Source organism: Eptatretus burgeri, chromosome 14, assembly GCF_056783735.1.
Source record: "Eptatretus burgeri isolate ZD-2024b chromosome 14, Ebu_testis_v1, whole genome shotgun sequence".
Classification (NCBI taxonomy): domain Eukaryota; kingdom Metazoa; phylum Chordata; class Myxini; order Myxiniformes; family Myxinidae; genus Eptatretus; species Eptatretus burgeri.
Genome location: NC_140974.1, coordinates 50,166,315 through 50,189,947, shown reverse-complemented (window position 1 = coordinate 50,189,947; position 23,633 = coordinate 50,166,315). Strand labels below are relative to the sequence as shown.

Here is a 23,633-nt window from a genome sequence, read left to right as displayed (position 1 = left end):
CAGAGATTGCTGGAATTATAGATATAACACACACACACGCATACACATACACACACACACACACACACACACACACACACACACACACACACACACACACACACACACATACACACACACAAACACACACACACACACACACACACACACACACACACACACACACACACACACACACACACACACACACACACACACCTCGAATCACTGTTCCACGGAAGCCTAGGGCATATCAAGATCTTTTGAAGAGTGCAAGTTGTTCAAAGGAAGGGGGATCGTTGCAGTTTGGGTACATTGAATAATAATTCACAAAATCCCAGCAAATAATTCTGTTTGTTGTGGAAGGCTCCTAATTTGACTCAAACAATGTAAGATTTCAATCTGAAGGGTAACAAACAGCCGGTATGCATCCATTCACCTGCGGTATCGCACCGTTGGGTACTCCTTTAGTGTGGCGCAAAGTGTGGCAATTTGTTGGGCCAGTCGTGCCAACAATCGATTCCTGTCTTGGGCACGTTGTGGGCCATAGATTGCTTGCAGAGCTTCGGAGCAGTCCAGAGAAAACACCTTGACACATCAAATGGTCACACGTTTATGGAGGAGCCAAGGACATTTCCAATCCCAAATGAATGTCACTCAAAATGATGTCTGTCAGATGAGAAAAATCAAATTAGAAAATTCAATCGATCATGGGATGGACACAAACGGGGACGGCTTTGGACTGGAGTCCAAGATGCAGACCCAAGTTCTACTAAATTATATTTACCCAGACATTCAATCAAACTAAAGACATAAAGGACCTCATAATCCAAATCTCCAACAAAGAACTCACTCAAGCCCCAGATAATCCTACTGTATTAAATAAGGCAATTCTCTGTATGTCCTCTCTGAAGTGCCTATAGAAACTCTACACCCCCTTTTCAAAAATTTCACCTGTTGTTTTCTTATACCCTGGAATTAAATTGCATTAAATCAGACTTTTTCCACCTTTATTTTCACATCATAACCCACAACAACTTCCAAATGAAAAACATATTTCACAAATTTCAGAAAATTAATTAAAAATACACAACTACAATATCTTGGTTGGGTAAGTGTCCACCCCCCTTATAAAAGCAATTATAAACTAGAAGGGCACTCGGTAGAGCGCATCCCTCCACCACGTAATGCCTGGTCCACGAGAACATGTCGGGCCCAATACATTTTTGAAATATCATGCTATACAGTACAATATCGTATTTGGCCCTTTCTCTCGATGGCGAAGAATCGCTTTTTAAATTAAATAATTTTCGTATCAAGATTTGGATTTGGATCATCACCAAAATTGAATCAATTCTTCCTCGTCACGCACCCAACGTGTCCACCAAGTTTTGTCCAAATCAATTCACAACTTTTTGAGATATATAATTTTGGTCCAATCAATGGTAAAGAATCGCTTTAAAAATTCTCGTAGTCAGATCTGGATCTGGACCTTCACCAAAATATAATCAGTAAGTTGGTCCTTGTCAAACACTCAACATGCCCACCAAATTTCATCTGGATCCAGCCACAACTTTTTGAGATATCCTGCACACAGCCAAACAGACAGACAGAAAAACACACAAACACACAGAGAGGGGTGAAAACATAATCTCCTTCACCTTCGGCGGCAGAGGTAATTAGCTCAAGCTTAACCAATCATCTTCAAAATCACACACCGAGTTATTTGCCCTCCACCTGTGTTAGATTGCAGTGATTTCGATTATTTCAGAATTATTGCTCCTGTAGGTTTCCTCTGATGGGAAGTGCATTTCACAGCAAAGACTCAACCATGAGCACAAAGGATCTTTCAAAATACCTCCAGGATAAAGTTCTGGAAAGGAACAGATCAAGGGATTGGTATAAAAATATTTCAAAGACCTTGAATATCCCTTGGAGCACAGGTAAGACAACCATTAAGAAGTGGAAGACGCATGGTACCACCATGACCCTGCCTAGATCAGGCCGTCCCTCCAAACTCAATGACCAAGCAAGGAGGAGACTGATCAGAGAGGCCACCAAGAGGCAACTTTGAAAGAGCTACAGGCCATTATGGAAAAGACTGGTCACTGTGTGCAAGTGCCAACAATATACCAAGGACTCCACAAGTCTGGCCTGTACAGTAAGGTGGCAAGAAGGAAGCCAGTACTCAAAAACATACACCTTAAGTCCCATTTAAGGTATGCAAAAAAAACACTCCTGAGATTCTGAATTCATGTGGCAAAAAGTTTTGTGGTCTGACGAAACCAAGATGGAGTTTTTTGGTCAAAATGCAAAACGTTACGTTTGGCACAAACTTAACACAGCACATCACCCAAAGAATACCATCCCTACTGTGAAGCATGGTGGTGGCAGCATCATGTTATGGGGATGTTTCTCATCAGTAGGGACTGGGACACTTTTCAGAATAGAAGGGAAAATGGATGGAGCAAAATACAGGAAAATCCTAGAGGAAAACCTGCTGCCCTCTTCAAGAAAGCTGAAATTGGGACGTAAGTTCACCTTTCAGCATGACAATGACCCAAAGCACTGAGCCCAAGCTACACTGGAGTGGCTAAGGAACAAAAAGATAAATGCCCTTCAGTGGCCCAGTCAGAACCCCGACCTCGATCCAATCGAAAATCTGTGGCAGGACTTGAACCATCGATGCTTCCCATGCCACATGATTGAGTTTGAACAGTTTTGTCCAGAAGAATGGTCAAATATTGCCCAATCAAGGTTTAAAAACTAGGTGGAGACCTATCCCAACAGACTCAAAGCTGTAATCGCCGTCAAAGATGCTTCCACCCAGTATGAACTCAGGGGGTTGGACACTTATCCAACCAAGATATTCTAGTTTTGTATTTTTAATTAATTTTCTGAAAATTATCGAATGTTTTTCACTTGGAAGTTGTGGGTTACGATGTATAAATAAAGGTGGAAAAAGTCCGATTTAATGAAATTTAATTCCAGGCGATAAGGCAACAAAAGGTGAAAATTTTGAAAAGGGGTGTGGACTTTCTATAGGCACTGGATATACATATATGTCTGAAAATAATTTTTAAAACGGGGTAATCTCCACCAAATTTTGCATGTCTTTGTGGTCAAGTCATGGGCACAACCCACCCCCACCATGCAAGTGGAGGGGGGGGGAGGGAGGAGGACGAACGATTTTCGGATTTTCGCCTGCAGACGTGCCACAGTGCAAGTGTCTTCCAGCCTGACCTCTGCCGCAGACAGGGCACAATATATATTTGCCCTCCACCAATATCCTTAGGCTGCTCAGGAAGGAAGTGGCAGGTGTATCTTGTGTTTACAAATTCTCATGTATAAAATGGTACATTTCATTACCTCCAGCACCGAAGTTGGCCTGAGGTTCATGTTTTCAACCGCATCTTTCTGTTTGTCTGTCTGTGAACAGGATATCTCAAAAAGTTATGGATGGATTCAGATGAAATTTGGGAGACAGGTTGGGTGTGTGACAAGGACGAATTGATTAGATTTTGATGAACAAGTGCGTGGCCGTACGTGCAAAAACAAACAAACAAACAAAAAAACTTTCAAACAACCACACAGGCCATTCCTTCGCTCTTGTAAACGACGACTGGATTGGGGCATTGTGTTTATCTATAAATGCGCATAAGAAATCGAGAAATTATTATAATACAGTAAGTCATCACTATGCGGAAGTCAGTACATTGTAACCCGTAATGGGGAACGCGCTCTAACTTGGCCATAACTTGGGAACCACTTGTCCGATTTATTTCAAACCTTTTGAAAGGCAAACAAACAGAGATTGCTGGAATTATAGACAGATATAAGATAGATACTGTGGGTGCAAAACGCCAAGCAACGTGTCCTGTCATTGGTAACTAAGGCGCCCTTTCCCCATCGGCCACGCCTATGCAGCAACGTGTCTTGTCATTGGTTTGGTAATTAAATAGCCATAACTTGGGAAGCACTTGTCCAATTAATATCAAACCTTGAAAAGGCACATACTCAGGTCCCCAGCAATATAGCTGGCAAGTTTCAATTAGATCGGACCGGTGGTTGTCAAGAAACAGTGGTCGCAGACAGACAGACAGACAGACACACACAGAGATTGCTGGAATTATAGATAGAATATCTGGATCCGGATCTGACCCATCGGTGGAATACAAAACGCAAACTGTTCAGCCTGGCAGGGGTATGAGTTCTATCGAGTGGCGTTCTCGTTTGATTTGATTTTGATTTGACGTACTCTTTGCAGAGTGTTGGTGCTGCTGAAGAGCAGTTTCTTCAGAAAGGTTATACTGGATGGTTTGCAATTGCTTTCCCTGCGTTGCTTATCCATGCTCTATCCTTTTAAACGCTGAGCATTAATCCACAAAAGGCCCTGTCACACCTTGACGATTTAGCCAGTGTATGCCCATTTATGAAAAATTTGTCTAAAACGCTGGCACACGTCGAATACGTAATGGATAAGTTTTGTATACGTTAAGAGCACGCTGAAAAACTGCCATATGTCGTAGTACGTTGGCTTTAAACGATGTACTTTTGGGTTTTCCTCAAATTTTTTCATGCTTGAAATTTTACGACGTATGCCGGCGTATGACTCACACGTTCCGCTACGCTGGCCATAAGTTGTAGGCACATTATGCGCTCGTTGACACACGTTACTTGTAAGTTACTCAAAAGTCGAGACACGTCGAGGTAATGTTTAGCGTACCCGAAACTTATTTCTAACCCATGAGTAACGTTTTGTAAGCACGCTACACGAACGTTGTTCACACTTTGCAACACGTTACTTGAAAGTACTACTACTACTACTACTACTACTACTACTACTACAACTACTACTACTACTACTACCACTACTACTACTACTACCAACATCGACATCACTAAATTCTCTCGAACTACTACTACTAACATCGACATCACTAAATTCTCTCGAACTACTACTACTGCTACTACTACTATTACTACTACTAACATCGACATCACTAAATTCTCTCGAACTACTACTACTACTACTACTACTACTACTACTACTACTACTACTACTAAAAACATCGACATCACTAAATTCTCTCGAACTACTACTACTACCAACATCAACATCACTAAATTCTCTCGAACTACTACTACTACTACTAAAAACATCGACATCACTAAATTCTCTCGAACGACTACTACTACTACTGCTACTGCTACTGACATTGACAACTACTCAACATGGAGTCTGAAACACTGATGGGTTCGTCTTGCGAAGCCCATTTGTATATACCAATTCCCCTAAACGCTGCCAATACGCCATTATACGGTAGCTGTAAGTTAGAAACACGTTCAGTAAGTTCTGTGGTCGTCCGGAAGACGTCAATCAAATTCGTCTACATACGCCAATGTGCGTTTGAGATACGTTACACATAGGTTCAAAGCACGCTACTAATAGGTTCAAAGCACGTTACTCATAGGTTAAAAATTAAGTTTTGGGTATGCTAAACATTACCTCGACGTGTTTCGACTTATGAGTCACTTACAAGTAACGTGTGGCCGACGTGTGTAAACGATTGCGGAGCGTGCCGAGAACTTACGCCAGCGTATGCGGAAATTGTGAGCCATACGTTGAGTACGTTGTAAAATTTTCAGCATGCTTGAAATTTCACGACGTACTAGACGTACCACGTAATATGCCAGCGTACTTCATCGTTTTTCATCGTGCTCCTAACGTATACACAACTTACCAATACCGTATTCGACGTGTCCCAGCGTTTTAGACACATTTTCATAGGTCGGCATACGCTGGCTAAATCGTCAAGGTGTGACTGCGATATTGACACTTCCAATTTTCAGGCGGTTATGATTTAAATCGGCGAGCGGCAGGTTTTTAACAGAGAACGCCACGAGTTCGTCGGCGATACGTGCAGCGCGCTATGACCAAGTTAAACTATCGTTGGGCATAGGTTGTGAACGCCGACAACGTTTTACATACGTTTTTATACGTTGCCATTCCTGGCTAAAACGTCAAGGTGTGACTGGGCCCAAAGCAGCACGTACCATTTTTAAAGTCTTTGGTATGACTCGGTCGGGGTTTGGACCACTCAGAGAGGATGCTCTAACCATTACCCCACCGAGTCTGGTAAAACAGAACATACTTTACACCACACTTGTTGATTCAAATTTGCATATTATGGAAGAAATTACACATTACCCTTCTACAATGCAAATCAGTGTGGCTGTGACAATTGGTAAAACCGTTATCTATTCTTTTGTCAAACTGTGCGGATTGCTGGGAACAAATCTGTCATTTTCATTGAATTATTTATCCTGAGAGAACACCACGTAGGCCATGTAAAATGGATGGACGCAGTAGGTAAAAGTTTCAAGCAGTGACTGTGACGCTATCTATGCAGAAATCGAACCATATTAATATACAAGCAAATACCACCCGTCGCTTTGTTAAGGGGAATACTAAAGGGGGGGGAGGAGAAAAAGAGGGGGGAAGAGACAGGGAGGGTGTGAGAGAGACAGAGAGGGGGAAGAGAGAGAGAGAGGAGGGAGAAGGAGCGAGGAGGGGTGGGGGAAGGGAAGACAGTGTGAGGTGAGAGGAAGGGAAGGCAGACGTGTGGTGAGAGGAAGGGAAGGCAGACGTGTGGTGAGAGGAAGGGAAGGCAGACGTGTGGTGGAGCATTAATTACGATTCATCCTGTCGAATCAAAATTATTCTGCATAGAATCACAGTGAGGATGGAAACATAGTAATGTCTGAAATCCGTTTTCTACCGGTCATACTGTAAATACGGCACAGAGATAAATACCGTCCTGACACGTCCAGAGGTAAAACAACCCGCCGGATGCATCCGGAGACAAGCCGTCTGGAGTTAAACACTACTCAGACACATCCGGAGCCAAGCCGTCTGGAGATAAACACTACTCAGACACATCCGGAGACAAGCCGTCTGGAGTTAAACACTACTCAGACACATCCGGAGACAAGCCATCTGGAGTTAAACACTACTCAGACACATCCGGAGACAAGCCATCTGGAGTTAAACACTACTCAGACACATCCGGAGACAAGCCGTCTGGAGTTAAATACTACTCAGACACATCCGGAGCCAAGCCGTCTGGAGTTAAACACTACTCAGACACATCCGGAGACAAGCCATCTGGAGTTAAACACTACTCAGACACATCCGGAGACAAGCCATCTGGAGTTAAACACTACTCAGACACATCCGGAGACAAGCCGTCTGGAGTTAAACACTACTCAGACACATCCAGAGCCAAGCCGTCTGGAGATAAACACTACTCAGACACATCCGGAGACAAACTCCCATCCAGATATAAATACTGCCCAGATAAGTTCAGCGACAAACACTACCAAGACACATTCAGAGCCAAGCTGTCCAGTGACAAACACCACCTGGATGTATCAGGAGACAAACACCACCCGGACGTGTCCCGAGACAAACACCGCCTGGACGCGTCCAGAGACAAACACTGTCCTGACACATCTGGAGACAAACATCACCCCAACACGTCCAGAGACAAACCCCGTCAAGAGAAAGAGAAAAAGAGAGAGAGAGAGAGAGAGAAAGAGAAAGAGAAAGAGAAAGAGAAAGAGAAAGAGAAAGAGAAAGAGAAAGAGAGAAGAGAAAGAGAGAAGAGAGAAGAGAGAAGAGAGAAGAGAGAGAGAAAGAGAAAGAGAAAGAGAAAGAGAAAGAGAAAGAGAAAGAGAAAGAGAAAGAGAAAGAGAAAGAGAAAGAGAAAGAGAAAGAGAAAGAGAAAGAGAAAGAGAAAGAGAGAGAGAGAGAGAGAGAGAGAGAGAGAGAGAGAGAGAGAGAGAGAGAGAGAGAGAGAGAGAGAGAGAGAGAGAGAGAGAGAGAGAGAGAGAGAGAGAGAGAGAGAGAGAGAGAGAGAGAGAGAGAGAGAGAGAGAGAGAGAGAGAGAGAGAGAGAGAGAGAGAGAGAGAGAGAGAGAGAGAGAGAGAGAGAGAGAGAGAGAGAGAGAGAGAGAGAGAGAGAGAGAGAGAGAGAGAGAGAGAGAGAGAGAGAGAGAGAGAGAGAGAGAGAGAGAGAGAGAGAGAGAGAGAGAGAGAGAGAGAGAGAGAGAGAGAGAGAGAGAGAGAGAGAGAGAGAGAGAGAGAGAGAGAGAGAGAGAGAGAGAGAGAGAGAGAGAGAGAGAGAGAGAGAGAGAGAGAGAGAGAGAGAGAGAGAGAGAGAGAGAGAGAGAGAGAGAGAGAGAGAGAGAGAGAGAGAGAGAGAGAGAGAGAGAGAGAGAGAGAGAGAGAGAGAGAGAGAGAGAGAGAGAGAGAGAGAGAGAGAGAGAGAGAGAGAGAGAGAGAGAGAGAGAGAGAGAGAGAGAGAGAGAGAGAGAGAGAGAGAGAGAGAGAGAGAGAGAGAGAGAGAGAGAGAGAGATGTGGGAAGAGGGTGCTGCACTGTATTGGCAGAGGGTAAAGCAAGGATGGGACAAAGAGAAAGAGGGGTGGAGGTAGGGGAATTAGCAGAGAGAATATGTTATGCTTCATGAACAACAAACACGTACACACACACGTACACACACACATACACACACTAGTACACACACACGTACACACACACGTACACACACACACGTACACATACACACGTACACACACACACACACACACACACACACACACACACACACACACACACACACACACACACACACACACACGCACACACACACACACACGTACACACACACACACACACACACACACACACACACACACACACACACACACACACACACACACACACACAGAAGGTGACCCAGGTGTACTCTGTAGAATGTCGATATTATGATCTAAACCTTTGGAGACATGAAAGTGCATGTATTCTCTTGCTGCCAGGATAGTCTTGAGTCCAGAGTATTGACACTCACCTCTGAGGTGTTGAGCCTGGGTTTGAATCCTGGCCCAGCTATAAGCTGTCATCCTGGCGTTTTGTAGGCAGGGTAATTCATCAGTGTGTGCCAGCATTAATTGTTGCCTTTCGCGAAGAGTAAGGCCTAAGTCACATTTGCTCTACGGCGAGGATACGGCGGCCGTACACCCTCTGAATTGACAGAAACGTGCGGCGGCCGCAGAGTTTCTGAGGTGGCCTCAGGGTGGCCCTACGCCGTATGGCTATATTTTACAGGCCGTAAGGTCGCCGTGGAATTATAACGCGGAGTTATAACTTTTTTTCATTTCTACGTTCGCCGTAGCAATTCGACAAGCCAAAAAAAAAAAAACTGGTAAAAAAAAAAATTAACCCATTCGTTACCGTCCGTCTGGCCGCACTTTCGCCTTAGGGCCCCCCTGCGGTCGCCTTGCGGGCACCTTGCATCTGCCTTGAAAATTCTATGGCCGCCGCAGGAACGCCCTAAGGTCACCGTGCGACATCAAATCAAAGACCGTACAGCAACCCCACGTTTTCGGTCTCCACAATTTATAAATACGCCGTGCAGCTCCCCGAAAAATAAAAACATATGTGACTGCTACATTGTGTGACCGTGGAAATACTGCGGCCGCCGTATAATTGCTCGTGGCCGTAGATTTTGGAGACCCCACGGCCGCCGTGGCAAATATGACCTTGATCACACAAAGTCACATGGTCACACAAAGTGAGCTATCGCCGGCAACCTGAACAATTTCAATTCCTTGCACACCGAGCCGAGTATCCAGCATCAGAGTGGCGACGTGCTCAGGACTGTATCCCGAGTCAAGTAAACTGCCTTAGCAGAACCGATGGTCGGTATAGAGCAGGGTGCACAATAATAAGATAATGTGTGCACAGGGAATCAATACCGAAAAGAAGACAGAGCCTGTTGAAAAAAAAAGTCATGAATTTAGATTACAGTAGATGTGAGAAGGAACGACTTGCATTACGATGAAGGAAAAGATATTGCATGATATCTCAAAAAGTTGGGGACGGATTCGGATGAAACTTGGTTGTCATATTGAGTGTGTGACAAGGACTAATTGCTTCAATTTTTGTGAATATCCGAATCCGATAATTTTTAAAGTGATTCTTCAACCATTGAGAGGGCCAAAAATAATATATAGCATAATATCTCAGAAGGTTATGGATGGATTCACAGGAAACTTGGACATGTTGGGAGTGCCACTGGAAAGAATTCATTCAATTTTTGTCAAGATCCGAATCCTGATCTGGATATGAGAATTATTTAATTTTTAACTGATTCTTCACCATTGAGAAATTGGGCCAAAAATGCTATGTAGCATAATATCTCAAAAGGTTATTGATGGATTCCGCAGGAACTTTGTGGGCAGGTTAGGCATATAAAAAGGAAAAATTGATTCGGTTTTGGTGAAGATCTGAATCTGGATGCAGATTCGGTAATTATTTAAGTGATTCTTCACCATTGAGAGATCAGGCCAAAAATGATATATAGCATGATATCTCAAAAAGTTGTGGACGACTTGTGACTAAACAAGGTGGAAGAGTTGGTTCGATGACAAGAACAAGCCGATTCGATTTTGTTTCAGGTACGGATTCAGATCTGACCGATCAGCGGGATACAAAATTTATACTGTTCAGCCTTGCAAAAGGTATGCGCTCTACGGAGTGCCATTCCTTTTCGCCAATTGTCACTCTCTAGGTGATTTTTCAATTGTGTATTTGTTTGTTTGTACGGGCGATATCTGAGCCATCCTTTGAGCGAGGAAGCCGATATTTGGACACGACGGTGAACAAGTGATTTGGCTGTAAAGAGTATTTTTGATTTAGTCATTATTCAATTAATCGATTAATTATTATTCATTTTTTGATCAATTACTCAATTTTCAAAAAGTTACACATTCGGATGAAACAGGAGTGGGTTTTGTTTGCTATGAGCCAATTGATTAATAAATTAATTATTTTACGATTACTTTTTATTTATTTATTACGTAATTAATCAATTATTGCACACTGCTCCCTCCCAATTTCGTCTCCGTGGACTGCACGGCTGCATCGCCGGGCACCAAAGGCGCCCTGGCAATGTCACACGCTGGAGGATTTGTTATTTATTTATTTGGCAAGGGGGTGGTGTACTTTGAATGTACCTCGACTTGTTCTTGCTTTTTCTTCTGTTTCATCTCTTTTACTTTTCATTTCTCTCTTTATTTATTCATTTGTCTAAGGAGAAGTGAATTATTGCAGAAAGTTTTCTGTAAGGCTCACTTGTCTGCGCCTGGATGGGTTTGAGGGAAGTGGAGTAGCGGCTGAAACCCAAATTCTATCCAGGTTCCTCCTGATGACTCCACTGCAGTATTTGGTCTTCCCTTTGATTGTTGTTCTTATTTTACTTCCTTCTTTTATTTAAGCACCAGGTGCATACAATTACAACTCAAGACATTCCTTATATAACCTCCCATTTTTGAGCTTTTAACTGGTATGGTGAGTCATTCCATCTGAAATCACCAAATGTAAGAAAATGTTCCCAGTTGATCCCCTCAGATTTACTTTAAACTTTCATAAAATAGTTCCCAGGTATCAAAATGAAGCTGCATAAAATTTTAGGTCCATAGATGCGGTCAACTGCGAGAGATTGAGGGTTGAAAATGTGGTTGTGGCCCTATTTTTATGGTCGTTGCGAGCATCACAAAATGAACTGCTACTTTTAAACTCCCACAACTTTTTAAATATTAATGCTAGAGCCTTAAAATTTTCAGAGATTATTCTTCTATAACTGCTCTGTAAGAAACAAACAAAAAACTCAGTATACCTCTGCTAAATTTTATGACCTGAACAGTTGAAATCCAGAAAAAAAAATGTTGGTTTTGTATGAAGACCCAACTTAGAGACCCCATATATTTTTATTGACCCATCCCAAAAGCTTGAAAATTGTTCATGTAATAACTGTATGGTAGTAGTATTCAAATACATGTTTACTTTTCTTAATCAGTCATATATAATACAGTCATGATTCCTCAAAAATTGAAAATTTTCATTTTTCCTCAAAATTCAGGTGAGGATTGCAAATATATGACAAGGTATACCACTTCAAATTGCTAACCATTGGAAAGAGCATATTCAAGTTCACAAAAGTGTCAAATATTGAGAGAACGGGGAGTTTGTTTCTTACAGAGCAGTTATAGAAGAATAATCTCTGAAAATTTCGAGGCTCTAGCATTAATATTTAAAAAGTTGTGGGAGTTTAAAAGTAGCCGTTCATTTTGTGATGCTCGCAACGACCATAAAAATAGGGCCACAACCACATTTTCAACCCTCAATATCTCGGAGTTGACCGCATCTATGGACCTAAAATTTTACGCAGCTTCATTTTGATACCTGGGTACTATTTTATGAAAGTTTAAAGTAAATCTGAGGGAGTCAACTGGCAGGTCTCCGATGATATGAGGTGGAATGACTGCAGTGCAAGATAAAAAGGCTTCCTCTTTTTTATATCGTGATATTTTTACCACCGGCTTCTGCTGGCTAGCAAAACAATTGTTTTTACTCTGCAAATTTTCTGGTCACCAGCTCTACATAGTGATTTCTAGAAATTCTCACCTGTACTTCACATCGTACCTGGGAAATGGTTGGTTGCCACACTTTTATTGGGTCAAATATCAAAACCTGCGGAGTCTGAGAGGCATTTAATGAAAACTACAAATAATTATTGGATTGCTCTTGATAGACTCAGGTCTCCTTGCATCCTGGGAATCAACAACACCATTTCATACCGTCTTCCATCCTGAACTGAGGTCTTTTCTACCCCCTGTTAACCACTCCCACATTAAGTCCTCCGTTCTCGAGGTCTTTCTCTTCTTGTTCATCCACCTGCTCATTTGTATCTGTTGCCTTGTTCATACATGAGCATATATATATATATATATATATATATATATATATATATATATATATATATATATATATATATATATTATTTTTTTTTACAAAGTAATAAAATAAATCGGATATATTAAAAACGAGTAGCTCAGTTACTCTTGAAACCAATCTTCACCTGAGCCTCGCAGGGCAAGAACGCGATATTGATCTCCTGCAGAGTCTTGATGGCCTTGGCACAGTGTGACTTCACAAGCTTGTTAAAGAGTGCATCGGGACATGCTGTTGGGGTGTATAAGCAGGGAGAGAAGGAAGGATCAATTCTTCAGTGGTAGCTTTCAAAAATTACTCCACAAAGACCGATGCAAAAATTACGATGGATTTCTGCAGAAACGTTGCCATCAATGAACTTCAAAATTAAATGTTTTCTTTGATATACAATCTTTGACAACGATGTGACTTTAGATCAGGAGAAACTTTTTGGGTAGGAAGCTCGATAATATAATTCCGTTCTCAACAGGGACAGCGGTGGCTTCGTAGTGAGGACAGTCTGGTGGCATACCAGATGTTGTGGGTTCAGAGCTGGCTTAACGCAGCAGACTAAAGGGTTTAAATTCTTACCATGTAGAAACCGAAATAGTCTCAGAATTATAATGCTGCTAATGGATTATTTATCGTCCGATAGGATGGTGCAGAGGTAGAGCAGTTAAGCCCCTGAGCTATCTATTCGGGATTTGAGTCTCAAAACTGATTAATTATTATCAACTGTTGGATTGGTGCTTCACAAATTTGCATCACAAAGTGCGTTGTCCCTCGGATAGACGTTCAACTGGGGACCTGTCTACTGGCATAGGTGGTGGATGTTAATAATCTCTTTTGACGACGAGTTGGCGATGATCACCAGCACCCTGGCCAAATTCCAAATTGCAACTAAAATTTGGCCCTGGTTGGAGATGGGCACCACTGGATGTATTTGACAACAGAAATGACCGCATGGTACCCCAAGAATCTGTGATGTCACAGGATAGGGTGGAGGATGATGGTTGTATTTTCACAAAAAACCCAAACGACTCACGAATCACCTTCCAGGAGGGGATAAGTGAATGTGGCCTAGATATGATGTTAGTCTCTATATTATGGTGATCTCTTTCTGGTTCCAGGCTAACTTGTGGTGGGCATAGAAGTGCTACATCTGTGAAAAAACGACAATGATATGTTACAAAAACTCAAGAGATGAAAATGTCGTGTTTGAGCACTTACAGCCATCTGTTTCTCAAAATATAATAATGCAACTCAATATCTGAACTTCCAACTGTCTTCCTCATCAAGTAGCATTAGCAGTGGAGGCTATTTTGAGGCTAACTTCATCCCTTTGGCCTCTGACAAAATTATAGCAAAGTAAAAGTTCCTCTCTTCGATCAAAGGAACAAGCACCAAGTGATTTGAGCAGAGACTGAAATGTCTAGCGTGCAAGATCTTGAGAGACCAATTGATATACCAATCCCGATCTAACTGGATCACTGCAGTGATCACTCACAGTCGGTGAAGAAGACGTGTGCAGCCCGATATCGGTAATTCATGGAGTCCATGAAGTCATCCATGAGAACCTCGGTAGACTGGGAAGGAGTGAGGCAGCAGGAATTGTTAAGAGGATTTTTAGGTTGTGAAACAATCCTGATTAATTTCGTCAAAATCATGACATTTGTCCATTCATTAAAAAAACTGCTTTTTGACTTTTCATTTAATAAGTAAAGAGAAACTGTGTGCAACGAAAGAGTCCACGGCAACCTACATGAAGAAAAAAACAAACATCATACTGTATAAAGCAGCACAGCTCCTTCACCTTATCAGTAGGTGTGATGAGGTATACGGCCTCCAGGCTCGGTAATGTTTCCCTAACTTTGTGAAGATCTTCAACAACTATGGATTGGGAGAAAAACAAGACCACAGGAAGTCACAATGCACTTCATGATAACTGATGGCACCAAGGTTGGAACTGAGGTGCATTGAAATTGTGAAACTCTTAGGTAATGGGTTCGGCGATCTAAAGACATCTCTTGCTACCTAATACCCACTTAGTGAATCTTCAGTAGATGATTCTGGATATTTGAGTAAACCGTCTGAGTGAGTTTTCCATTTTTGTAACAAAATACCGATCCGAGCACATTATATTTGCATCTACCATAAGGCAAGGCAGCAATAATTTGGCCATCTATACATTATGTTTGTGGGAGGAAGGAGAGGGGTAGTTTGAGAAAAGGTGAATTTTAGAAAATTAGGGGGGTTGGGGATGGGGGAGTGGACTACAAGATAGAATAGAAAATGAAGATGGTGGGAACACAAAAATCACCATCGGGGTCTTGAATGCTTTGCACACGCGTGTGACCGTTCAAATGTTTTGTGGAACAACATACTCGGAACAGTCCATTAAATGTTTTTTTATTTTTCTTTCTACATCTAATATAAATATGTATATATATATATATATATATATATATATATATATATATATATATATATATATGTATATATGTACAATGTACATACACACACATCAAACTGTCGTGTCTCCTGTTTATGTTGGTTGCTACTGCCATTTAAAAAGCTGCTGATTGGTTATTTGACTCTGAGTGAAACCAAGAGTGCAACACTATTAATCTTTTTCAAGTCCATGAAATAATTTAAATTGATAGATTAATTTAAACTTTTCCCGTCATTGGGGACAGGTACTTTTTCTGGTGTATCTAATATATAAAGCTCGTTCTAACCACTGACTGACTGACTGATATTAATGTTCAGTACCTTCCTAGTGACATAGAAAGCTGAAATTTTGCATGCCAACAGACATCAAACGACGGACATTTCAGTCAGGTCAGTCTTTTGGGACTGCCACCGGTAACATGTAACCCAGTGCAACTTGCCGCAATGGTCTGGTTGTCGGTGACTAAACCAGCACCCCCTCACTGGCTTTGCTGGTGGGGAGGGTGACTGTGACACCTTGCCAGGACGAAAACCATCTGACAAAAGGTGGAAGAGTTCCCTTCGGAAGCAAACGGCCATCCAATACAGATAAGAGTTGGTGTCTCCGAAAAAACACCCAATGGGGGGTAGGAAAATTTATTTTTTCCGCCTGGCCGAGTTACCCCCTCCTTCAAAGTTGTTGTCCTGTGAAGAGGTTTCCTTGTTTGAGGACTAGGTGATGGTTGTGCCATTTTTTCTTTTACTTCTTTTTCTTTGAAGCCCTTTACAAATAGTGGCTTTCATCCTTGTTTAGGGCGAACCTCAACAGCAACAACAAAAAAAAAACAAAGTTGATACGCCACAAAAAAATCACAGAACCATTGGAAAGTGTCCGTAAATAAAAATATGAATAGATGAAAATAAATAAATTAAAAAAAACAAACAAATGCAGGTGAGCGACCCGAGACAATGGGGAAGCACGCTAATTTCTCATGCCGAAGGATATCGAAGCCGATATACCTGGAAAAAAAAATCACAGAACAATCGGAAAGCATCCATAAATGCAAATATAAATAAATGAAAAAAACAAATGCAGGTGAGTGACCCGAGACAATGGGGAAGCAAGATTCGTTGTTACAATGTGCGAGCATACCCAACTAGTACATATATATTGTTACGGCTGAGGAAATTCACAGATCACCATTCAGGTTCCCCGAAGATCAGTTATGTCGATAAGTGTGTGTCCAGATAGATTTCCCCACCGATGTCTAACGGGATTTATTCGTGAGCCGGGCTGTGAACCTTTGAGGTAGTATTATTATTTTCTATTGTTATTTTAAACAATATCTCCTCACCACCTTAACCAACAACCGCCAACATCTCCTCACCTTCATCTCCACAGATGCCGCCATCTTTTTGCCAGCAACGGCATTCCACGGACGAGCGGCATCTCCACCGACAGACGCGGGGACTCCCTCGTTGGGGCGAGAGCCGGTGATTTCAACCACGCCCGCTTTCTCCGCGTTTGGCGGCGAGATCGGATCAAAATGACAAAAGGGGCGGAGCCAGCTGGGGGGTGGAAGGTCAGAGGTAAAAGACCAAACGCACCCCCGTACCCCATAAAAGGGCGCGCTGGGACGCCAAGCCGGCAGTTGAGTACAAGTGGAGCTCTGAAGTCGAGTTGAGTTGAGCTTGGCGTCCAGGAGAAGTTCGAGTCCAGTGCAGGGCTGTTGCTCGTCTGAGCGCAGCGGAGCTTGGAGTCTGGGAGAGGTTCGAGTTCAGTGCAGGGCTGTTGCTCGTCGGAGCGCAGCGGAGCATGGAGTCCGGGAGAAATTCGAGTCCAGCGCAGGGCTGTTGGTTGGTGGAGGCAGCGGCGAGAAGTCGCCAACCAGTGGTATAAAGTTCCGAGGTGATCAGGACTCTGGACGGCCTGAGCGACGCTGAGGAGTTAGTGGGCTCTTAAGAGAGTAGCAACTCTAAAAGAGCAAGGTCCGTTCGCTCCTCTGAGGCGTCGTCGGCTAGGCCCAATCGACCAGGCCGCACGGCAAGGCCCGGACCAACCGAGTCGTCATCACACCAGCTGCCGTGTTGACGGCAAGACATCGGGGGTCGTCCAGCGAGTCACCACAAGGGTGGCAGGTAACCTGCGCGGTCTCGCGGAGCTCTTTCGGTCTTCACAGCTCCGCGGAACATTAAAGGCCTACGGGCCCTGTTCTACCCTTTCCTTTCCTGGGGTTTTCTTTGCATGGAAGTTGTGGCGCCTTGTCCTATAACTAGAACTGACTAAGTGATTGTGTAAATAATGAATGGAACGGCTGTAGTTCTTTTGTTTGCTCGCGTCTTGTCCCTACCCCATTCATTGCCTTGACTGCAAGCGTGCATGTGTTCTAAATAACCCCTTTTGTTGAATATTCACCTGCTCGTTGCGTCCCTTCCTCCATTAAGCTGTCGTAATTGCGTTTGGAATATTAGCTGGCTTTTAATAGCCGATAAAGTAATCGGATCCAACGGGGCTTGGCGATATAAAACCGCTCGGCAAATCGCAAACGGAACGAGCTCCTTAAAAGCGGCTCGTTTTCGTGCAGGCTCCGTTGAGGTGTAAATCCCCGGCATTTCTGTCTGCGCGAATAATTAGGTAAATCGACAATTCGGCGATCAACCCTGTAGTGCGTGGACAGAAAAGTTGACAGATCTATGGTGTGGTTAAAAACACACCCGTTGCTGGATTTTGGCGTTGATCCGAAAGCTGTGACAAGGATTGCCCGTCTGGTGGGCGCGTGCGGCCGCAAATTAGCTAAAAGCGGTCGCCCGCACGCCGGCGCGGTGGAGATCCACAACAATATATATATATATATATATATATATATATATATATATATATATATATATATATATATATATATATATATATATATATATATATATATATATACACACACATGTAAAAAATCAAATCTTTAACTGTTTATCATACAATGAAAAATAAAAACTTGACATTTCTAGGAATGTTATTGCAAGTATCTCACTCTGAGAATGTTTTTAACACTGCTTGTGATACAACACATACATCCGTCAACTGTGAAGAGCATGATAATGTTCCTGGTGGGGAAAATGTAAATTTATTGTGAAAAATGAATGGATGGAAGAGGAAATAAGAAAGAGAAGGAGAGAAAGAGTTTTTTTTTATTGCTTTAGACGGTGCAGGGTCAGAATGCAACATCCATATAAAGTACTTTCAGCATGTTAGTACGAAGACAAAAATAGATGAGCAAGAGAGAAGAAAGCAGAGAAGGATAAATGTGGTGGAAGTTAAAATGGCCATAAATGTAGTTGCACGAGATATTCTAGTGTTGGAGAATACACAATTTCCTGTTGGTATCTGTATGACACCAAGTCCCCATCCCCCTCCCCCCTCTGGTCTCTCACTTGTAATGCCCTCAGAAAGGATGTCAGTCATGCGGCAACAGCAAGAAAGCATTCGCATGCTGAGCTGATCAACCACCAGCACCTGCAAACCAATGACTGCTCTCAATATCACAAACCACTCACATATTCACAAGATCATGATGTGGATGCTTTTGATCAGGAACAGTGAGGTGATCAAAGAAATTCTCAGACAGTATGTACAAGGGCTGAGACGTTGAGTGGAAGAAACAGAGATGTACAAGTTTGCACTTGTGTAAGTAATGGGTTCAACAAAGAAGGAAATAAAATAATAAATACCCTGAGAACGAAACAAGTAAAACCATGAATTTCTCATGAGAGAGGGATATTTCTTTAAAGGATAAAATGAATGCGCTTCCTGGGTCTTCCGAACAATTCTGAGCAGGAATATTTCACCACAAAAGCTGTCTTGTCCTTCGTTCGACGAACAGAAGGAATCGACAGAAAAAGTGACACACACAAACAGAAACAAAATTGATCTTTATGTTTCGTGAATCAGTTGTTTTCCTACAATTCGTTATTTCAACCTTACATTATTTGCTTCCTGATCCACAAAGCAGTCGGGTTGCTTTATAACGTTTTGATAGTATATTAAATTAATTAATTTTCATTCTGGTCTAAGGGTCATCGGTGAGCTTGGACGCACTTGTACGAACTGAGCTTGACGTTGGTGTACTTTTTACATGAATTACAAGGATATCAGTAAACAATGGACAAACACATATGGTACATGGGATTTGAGAAGTGGTAGGATGGCCTCGAGGTATGCACACTTAGCTCGAAGCTGACATGGGATTTGAGGAGTGGTAGGATGGCCTAGAGGTATGCACACTTAGCTCGAAGCTGACATGGGATTTGAGGAGTGGTAGGATGGCCTCGAGGTATGCACACTTAGCTCGAAGCTGACATGGGATTTGAGGAGTGGTAGGATGGCCTAGAGGTATGCACACTTAGCTCGAAGCTGACATGGGATTTGAGGAGTGGTAGGATGGCCTAGAGGTATGCACACTCAACTCGAAGCTGACATGGGATTTGAGGAGTGGTAGGATGGCCTAGAGGTATGTACACTCAACTCGAAGCTGACATGGGATTTGAGGAGTGGTAGGATGGCCTAGAGGTATGCACACTCAACTCGAAGCTGACATGGGATTTGAGGAGTGGTAGGATGGCCTAGAGGTATGCACACTCAACTCGAAGCTGACATGGGATTTGAGGAGTGGTAGGATGGCCTAGAGGTATGGACACTCAACTCGAAGCTGACATGGGATTTGAGGAGTGGTAGGATGGCCTAGAGGTATGCACACTCAACTCGAAGCTGACATGGGATTTGAGGAGTGGTAGGATGGCCTAGAGGTATGTACACTTAGCTCGAAGCTGACATGGGATTTGAGGAGTGGTAGGATGGCCTAGAGGTATGCACACTCAACTCGAAGCTGACATGGGATTTGAGGAGTGGTAGGATGGCCTAGAGGTATGCACACTCACCTCTGAGCTGTTTAGCCTGGTTTCGAATCTCAGCAGAGGTATAAACTGCCATGCTGGTGTTTTGCAGGCAAGGCGATTCATCAATGCGTGTGCCGTCCCTTGGATGGGCGTTAAACTGGGTGTCCCGTCCACCAGCACTAGTTGTTAGCCGTTAAAGGTAAAGCAGGTTGACTTTTTCACAGTAGCGTTAAAAAAAAGCAGTTTAATAAATTTCAGCATCGTATAACTTCTTTAACAACAACTTTTCAAAATCAAAGGATGATTATTCAGGAACAGAAGCAAATACATACTGTACACCTTAATATTCCACCCTTGACAAGGTGTTGACATTTTTTTTGTAAGACTCGGGGTGACCCCGATATTGGATTTGTACACACAAAGAGCCGTTCACCTGTACGTATCTAACGAGGTAGAAACCCCCACTTTCCAGCACGAGCACATTGTCTTACCTTCCATTGGCCCCTCTTGTGCACCTTCTTGAAGACCTCGTTCATTATCCCTGTGGTGCGAGAACAAGTTGAAATACAGTGAAATGAATGACATGGAGCAGCATTTTTCAAAAAGAACAAACAAACCACTAAGCCGGATTGAAGCAAGACAGATGGCTGGATTCCACCGACCTGGTTGCGAGGAACGCTCAAGTGGCACGTGGCAAGGTCAAAGGACAGACGGCAGTCACGGCAGATTTCTGTTTATTTCTGGTTTTCGATTCATGTTTATTCAAAATATTCTGATTACCATGCAGTGCAAGAGCCGTGTAACCATGGAGCACATTTTCCCATTGTGGTTAAATCATCTCGTGGGGCACAAGGACTTGTCCTTTCTCCAAAGGTATGAATGGTGGATAATAGCTTTGAGCTCGATTGTCATGTCTTGAATCGTTTAGTTCCATTGTTGCTATTGTATCTCAGCAGTCTTTGACTGACCTTGTGACAATGTCCTGTTTTTATTTTATTTTAAGGCTATGGAGATAGTAGTTGGCAGTGTCTCAGTCTGCTGGCCTGCTTTTTGCACTATCCTTTTCAAGAATGAGACCATTACATGCCAGTGCAACAGAACTTCCAAGAGTTTAAACTTCCTGCCCGCACGAGTCCTCGTAACTGGTCATCACCAGATATTTTTCAGAGTAGGAACTTTCTTTTCGCAAGTATTTTTGTCCCCCGCACTTCTGACAAGGTCGGAAACGGGGGACATTAAAACGGGGGACCGATGGACCGACCGACCATCCGTCCATGCACTCGCTGTACGTTTGCTTCCGGAATATTTCAAAAAAACGTTCAACATTTCGCTTTCATATTGCAGATATCTATTCCTCATGACATTTTCTCAACCTCGTTAGATCAGGGCGGTGATTGGCTGAATTATGTTTCGGTGGCAACCCCCTCATTAACTCGGCTTGTGTCCGTGATATTTCAAAAACCGTTCAACATTTAGCTTTCGTATTACAGATATCTTATTCCTCATACCACCCAAAAGGTGGGGGACCGAGAGCGTCAGCTTGTTGATTTACATTGATCTAAGACTCGTGGTCATCGTGGATGAGCTTCAAGAAAAAGGACAGGGGGAACTCGGAGCCCATGGACTAATTATAATCAACAACGCAGGTGGGATTTTACCGATCTCAGGGGGATGACAGGCTGAGTCATCCCCACCAGGTGTTAATTCAGCCAGCCACCCTAACCGCTAAGCCACCACCAAGCTTTAGTGAGTACTTGAGGAGATTCTACATATCCGACAAGACATTCTCAACTGGAACATCGCACGACAAGGAGCTCGAGAAAACAAAGAATGGACCGATCGATGTCCACTCGTCGTAGTTCAGTGTTTGAAACAGTCGCTTGAGAAGGACGGTTAGTTAGTCGTTCAATTGACGCAGAACCTTGCACGGGAATTTCTCAGATGAGTGAACCTGCAGAAATGAACCTCGGTTAAATGAGCACGGGCAAACGAGGTGAGAAAATGCAAGCAAGCACGGGAGACGTGAACGAGGGGAGTTATGAGATCATCACACGATGTCTACGTCACGTCGGGCACATGCGCCGCGCTCGACGACAGAATGGGTATCACGAGCTTGGGGGTGACGATCAGAGGAGGAGGAGAAATGTCCAAAAATTGTCCATAGGTGGCCATAACCAGTTTCGCGAGAAGGTGGTGGAGGTGGTGGTTGTGGTGGTGGTGGTGGTGATGGGGGAGGGGGGGTTCCAGCGATTGGAGCAAGCTGAAGGTTGGGAGGGTGGTGGAGATGACGTGCCGAAATGCGCAGCACGAACAACATTGCGGTTGGCAATGGGCGACACCGCCTACAATAGCTTCGTCAAAGCCATTTGGAGGGTTGGTTAGCTTAACCATGAGTGGTTACTGGTTTCCTTAACGACGCTTATGATTTGTGACTCCAAGGGATAAATTAGCATCTTTGAGTGAACGCGAAATCCGACTGCGATCACCGAGCTGCTCGAATGATCCACAACATGGTGTACGTAGTACGTGTCACGGCCCGTGGGAACGAAGCAGGTTGCTGCTGTGTTGAGCGAGTAAAGGACGGCCGGATAACGCAGGTTTTAGTGTGCGGGCTCTGCATGATAAGGGTCTCCTCGGGCCACCCCTCGCCCCCTGAAACAGGACCTACTCGAGTCGGGAGGACGCGAGAAGACCCGACAAACGCACGAATCAACAAATTTAGAATCGCACGAGACAAATCGCGAGCGACGCGCGTCGCGAGTCCGTACTTTCGCCCACGACGGTCTGCAGTCCGCGCTTGGGAGCCATGATCGTGATCCCGTTTGGTCGCCGTGCCGCAGCTCGCGTCGAGGATCGGAGCGCCGAGGGCGATCACGATGAGCGGCGATGGAGAGAGGGAGGAGATCGGGGAGGGAAGGAGGGAGGGAGGGAGTAAGACGAGCGGGGGAGGATGAATGAGTAAGAGATAAAGAGAGGGAGACCGAGAAGAGGTTGAGTATTGGGCGGGAAAAACACGGAGACAGCGAATACAGTCTTCAAAGGGATGGAGGCGAGGTCAAGTTGGAAAGGAGGATGGATGTTGGAGGATGGAGGTGTGTTGGGTGAGAGGGGTGTTTTGGATAGGGGAGGGTGTATTGAGTGGGGGAGGGGTGTGTTAGTTGGGGGAGGATGTATTGGGTCGAGGAGGGAGGTGTTTTCGTTGGGGGAGGGTGTATTGGGTCGAGGAGGGAGGTGTTTTCGTTGGGGGAGGGTGTATTGGGTCGAGGAGGGAGGTGTTTTCGTTGGGGGAGGGTGTATTGGGTCGAGGAGGGAGGTGTGTTGGGTGGGAGGGGTGTATTGGGTCGAGGAGAGGTGTGTTCGATAGGGTAGGGTGTATTGGGTCGAGGAGAGGTGTGTTCGATAGGGGTGGGTGTATTTGGTCGAGGAGGGGTGTGTTGGTTGGGGGAGGGTGTATTGGGTTGAGGAGGGAGGTGTGTTGGGTGAGAGGGGTGTTTTGGATAG

General features: G+C 43.8%; 1 protein-coding gene across 1 annotated transcript in view; it reads right to left on the bottom strand.

Moving 5' to 3' along the window:
- Positions 1-23,188, bottom strand: part of LOC147013155 (syntaxin-binding protein 1-like) — a 51,656-nt gene extending 28,468 nt beyond the window's left edge. The window contains exons 1-7 of the mRNA XM_085854773.1: positions 22,901-23,188; positions 20,624-20,673; positions 18,672-18,753; positions 14,629-14,705; positions 14,323-14,401; positions 12,964-13,067; positions 419-567 (exon numbers count right to left, since the gene is read on the bottom strand). Of these exons, the coding sequence (XP_085710899.1) occupies positions 419-567; positions 12,964-13,067; positions 14,323-14,401; positions 14,629-14,705; positions 18,672-18,753; positions 20,624-20,673; positions 22,901-22,940 (581 nt within the window). The 5' untranslated portion in view covers positions 22,941-23,188. The remainder of the gene's footprint in view (positions 1-418; positions 568-12,963; positions 13,068-14,322; positions 14,402-14,628; positions 14,706-18,671; positions 18,754-20,623; positions 20,674-22,900) is intronic.
- Positions 23,189-23,633: the final 445 nt, after the last annotated feature.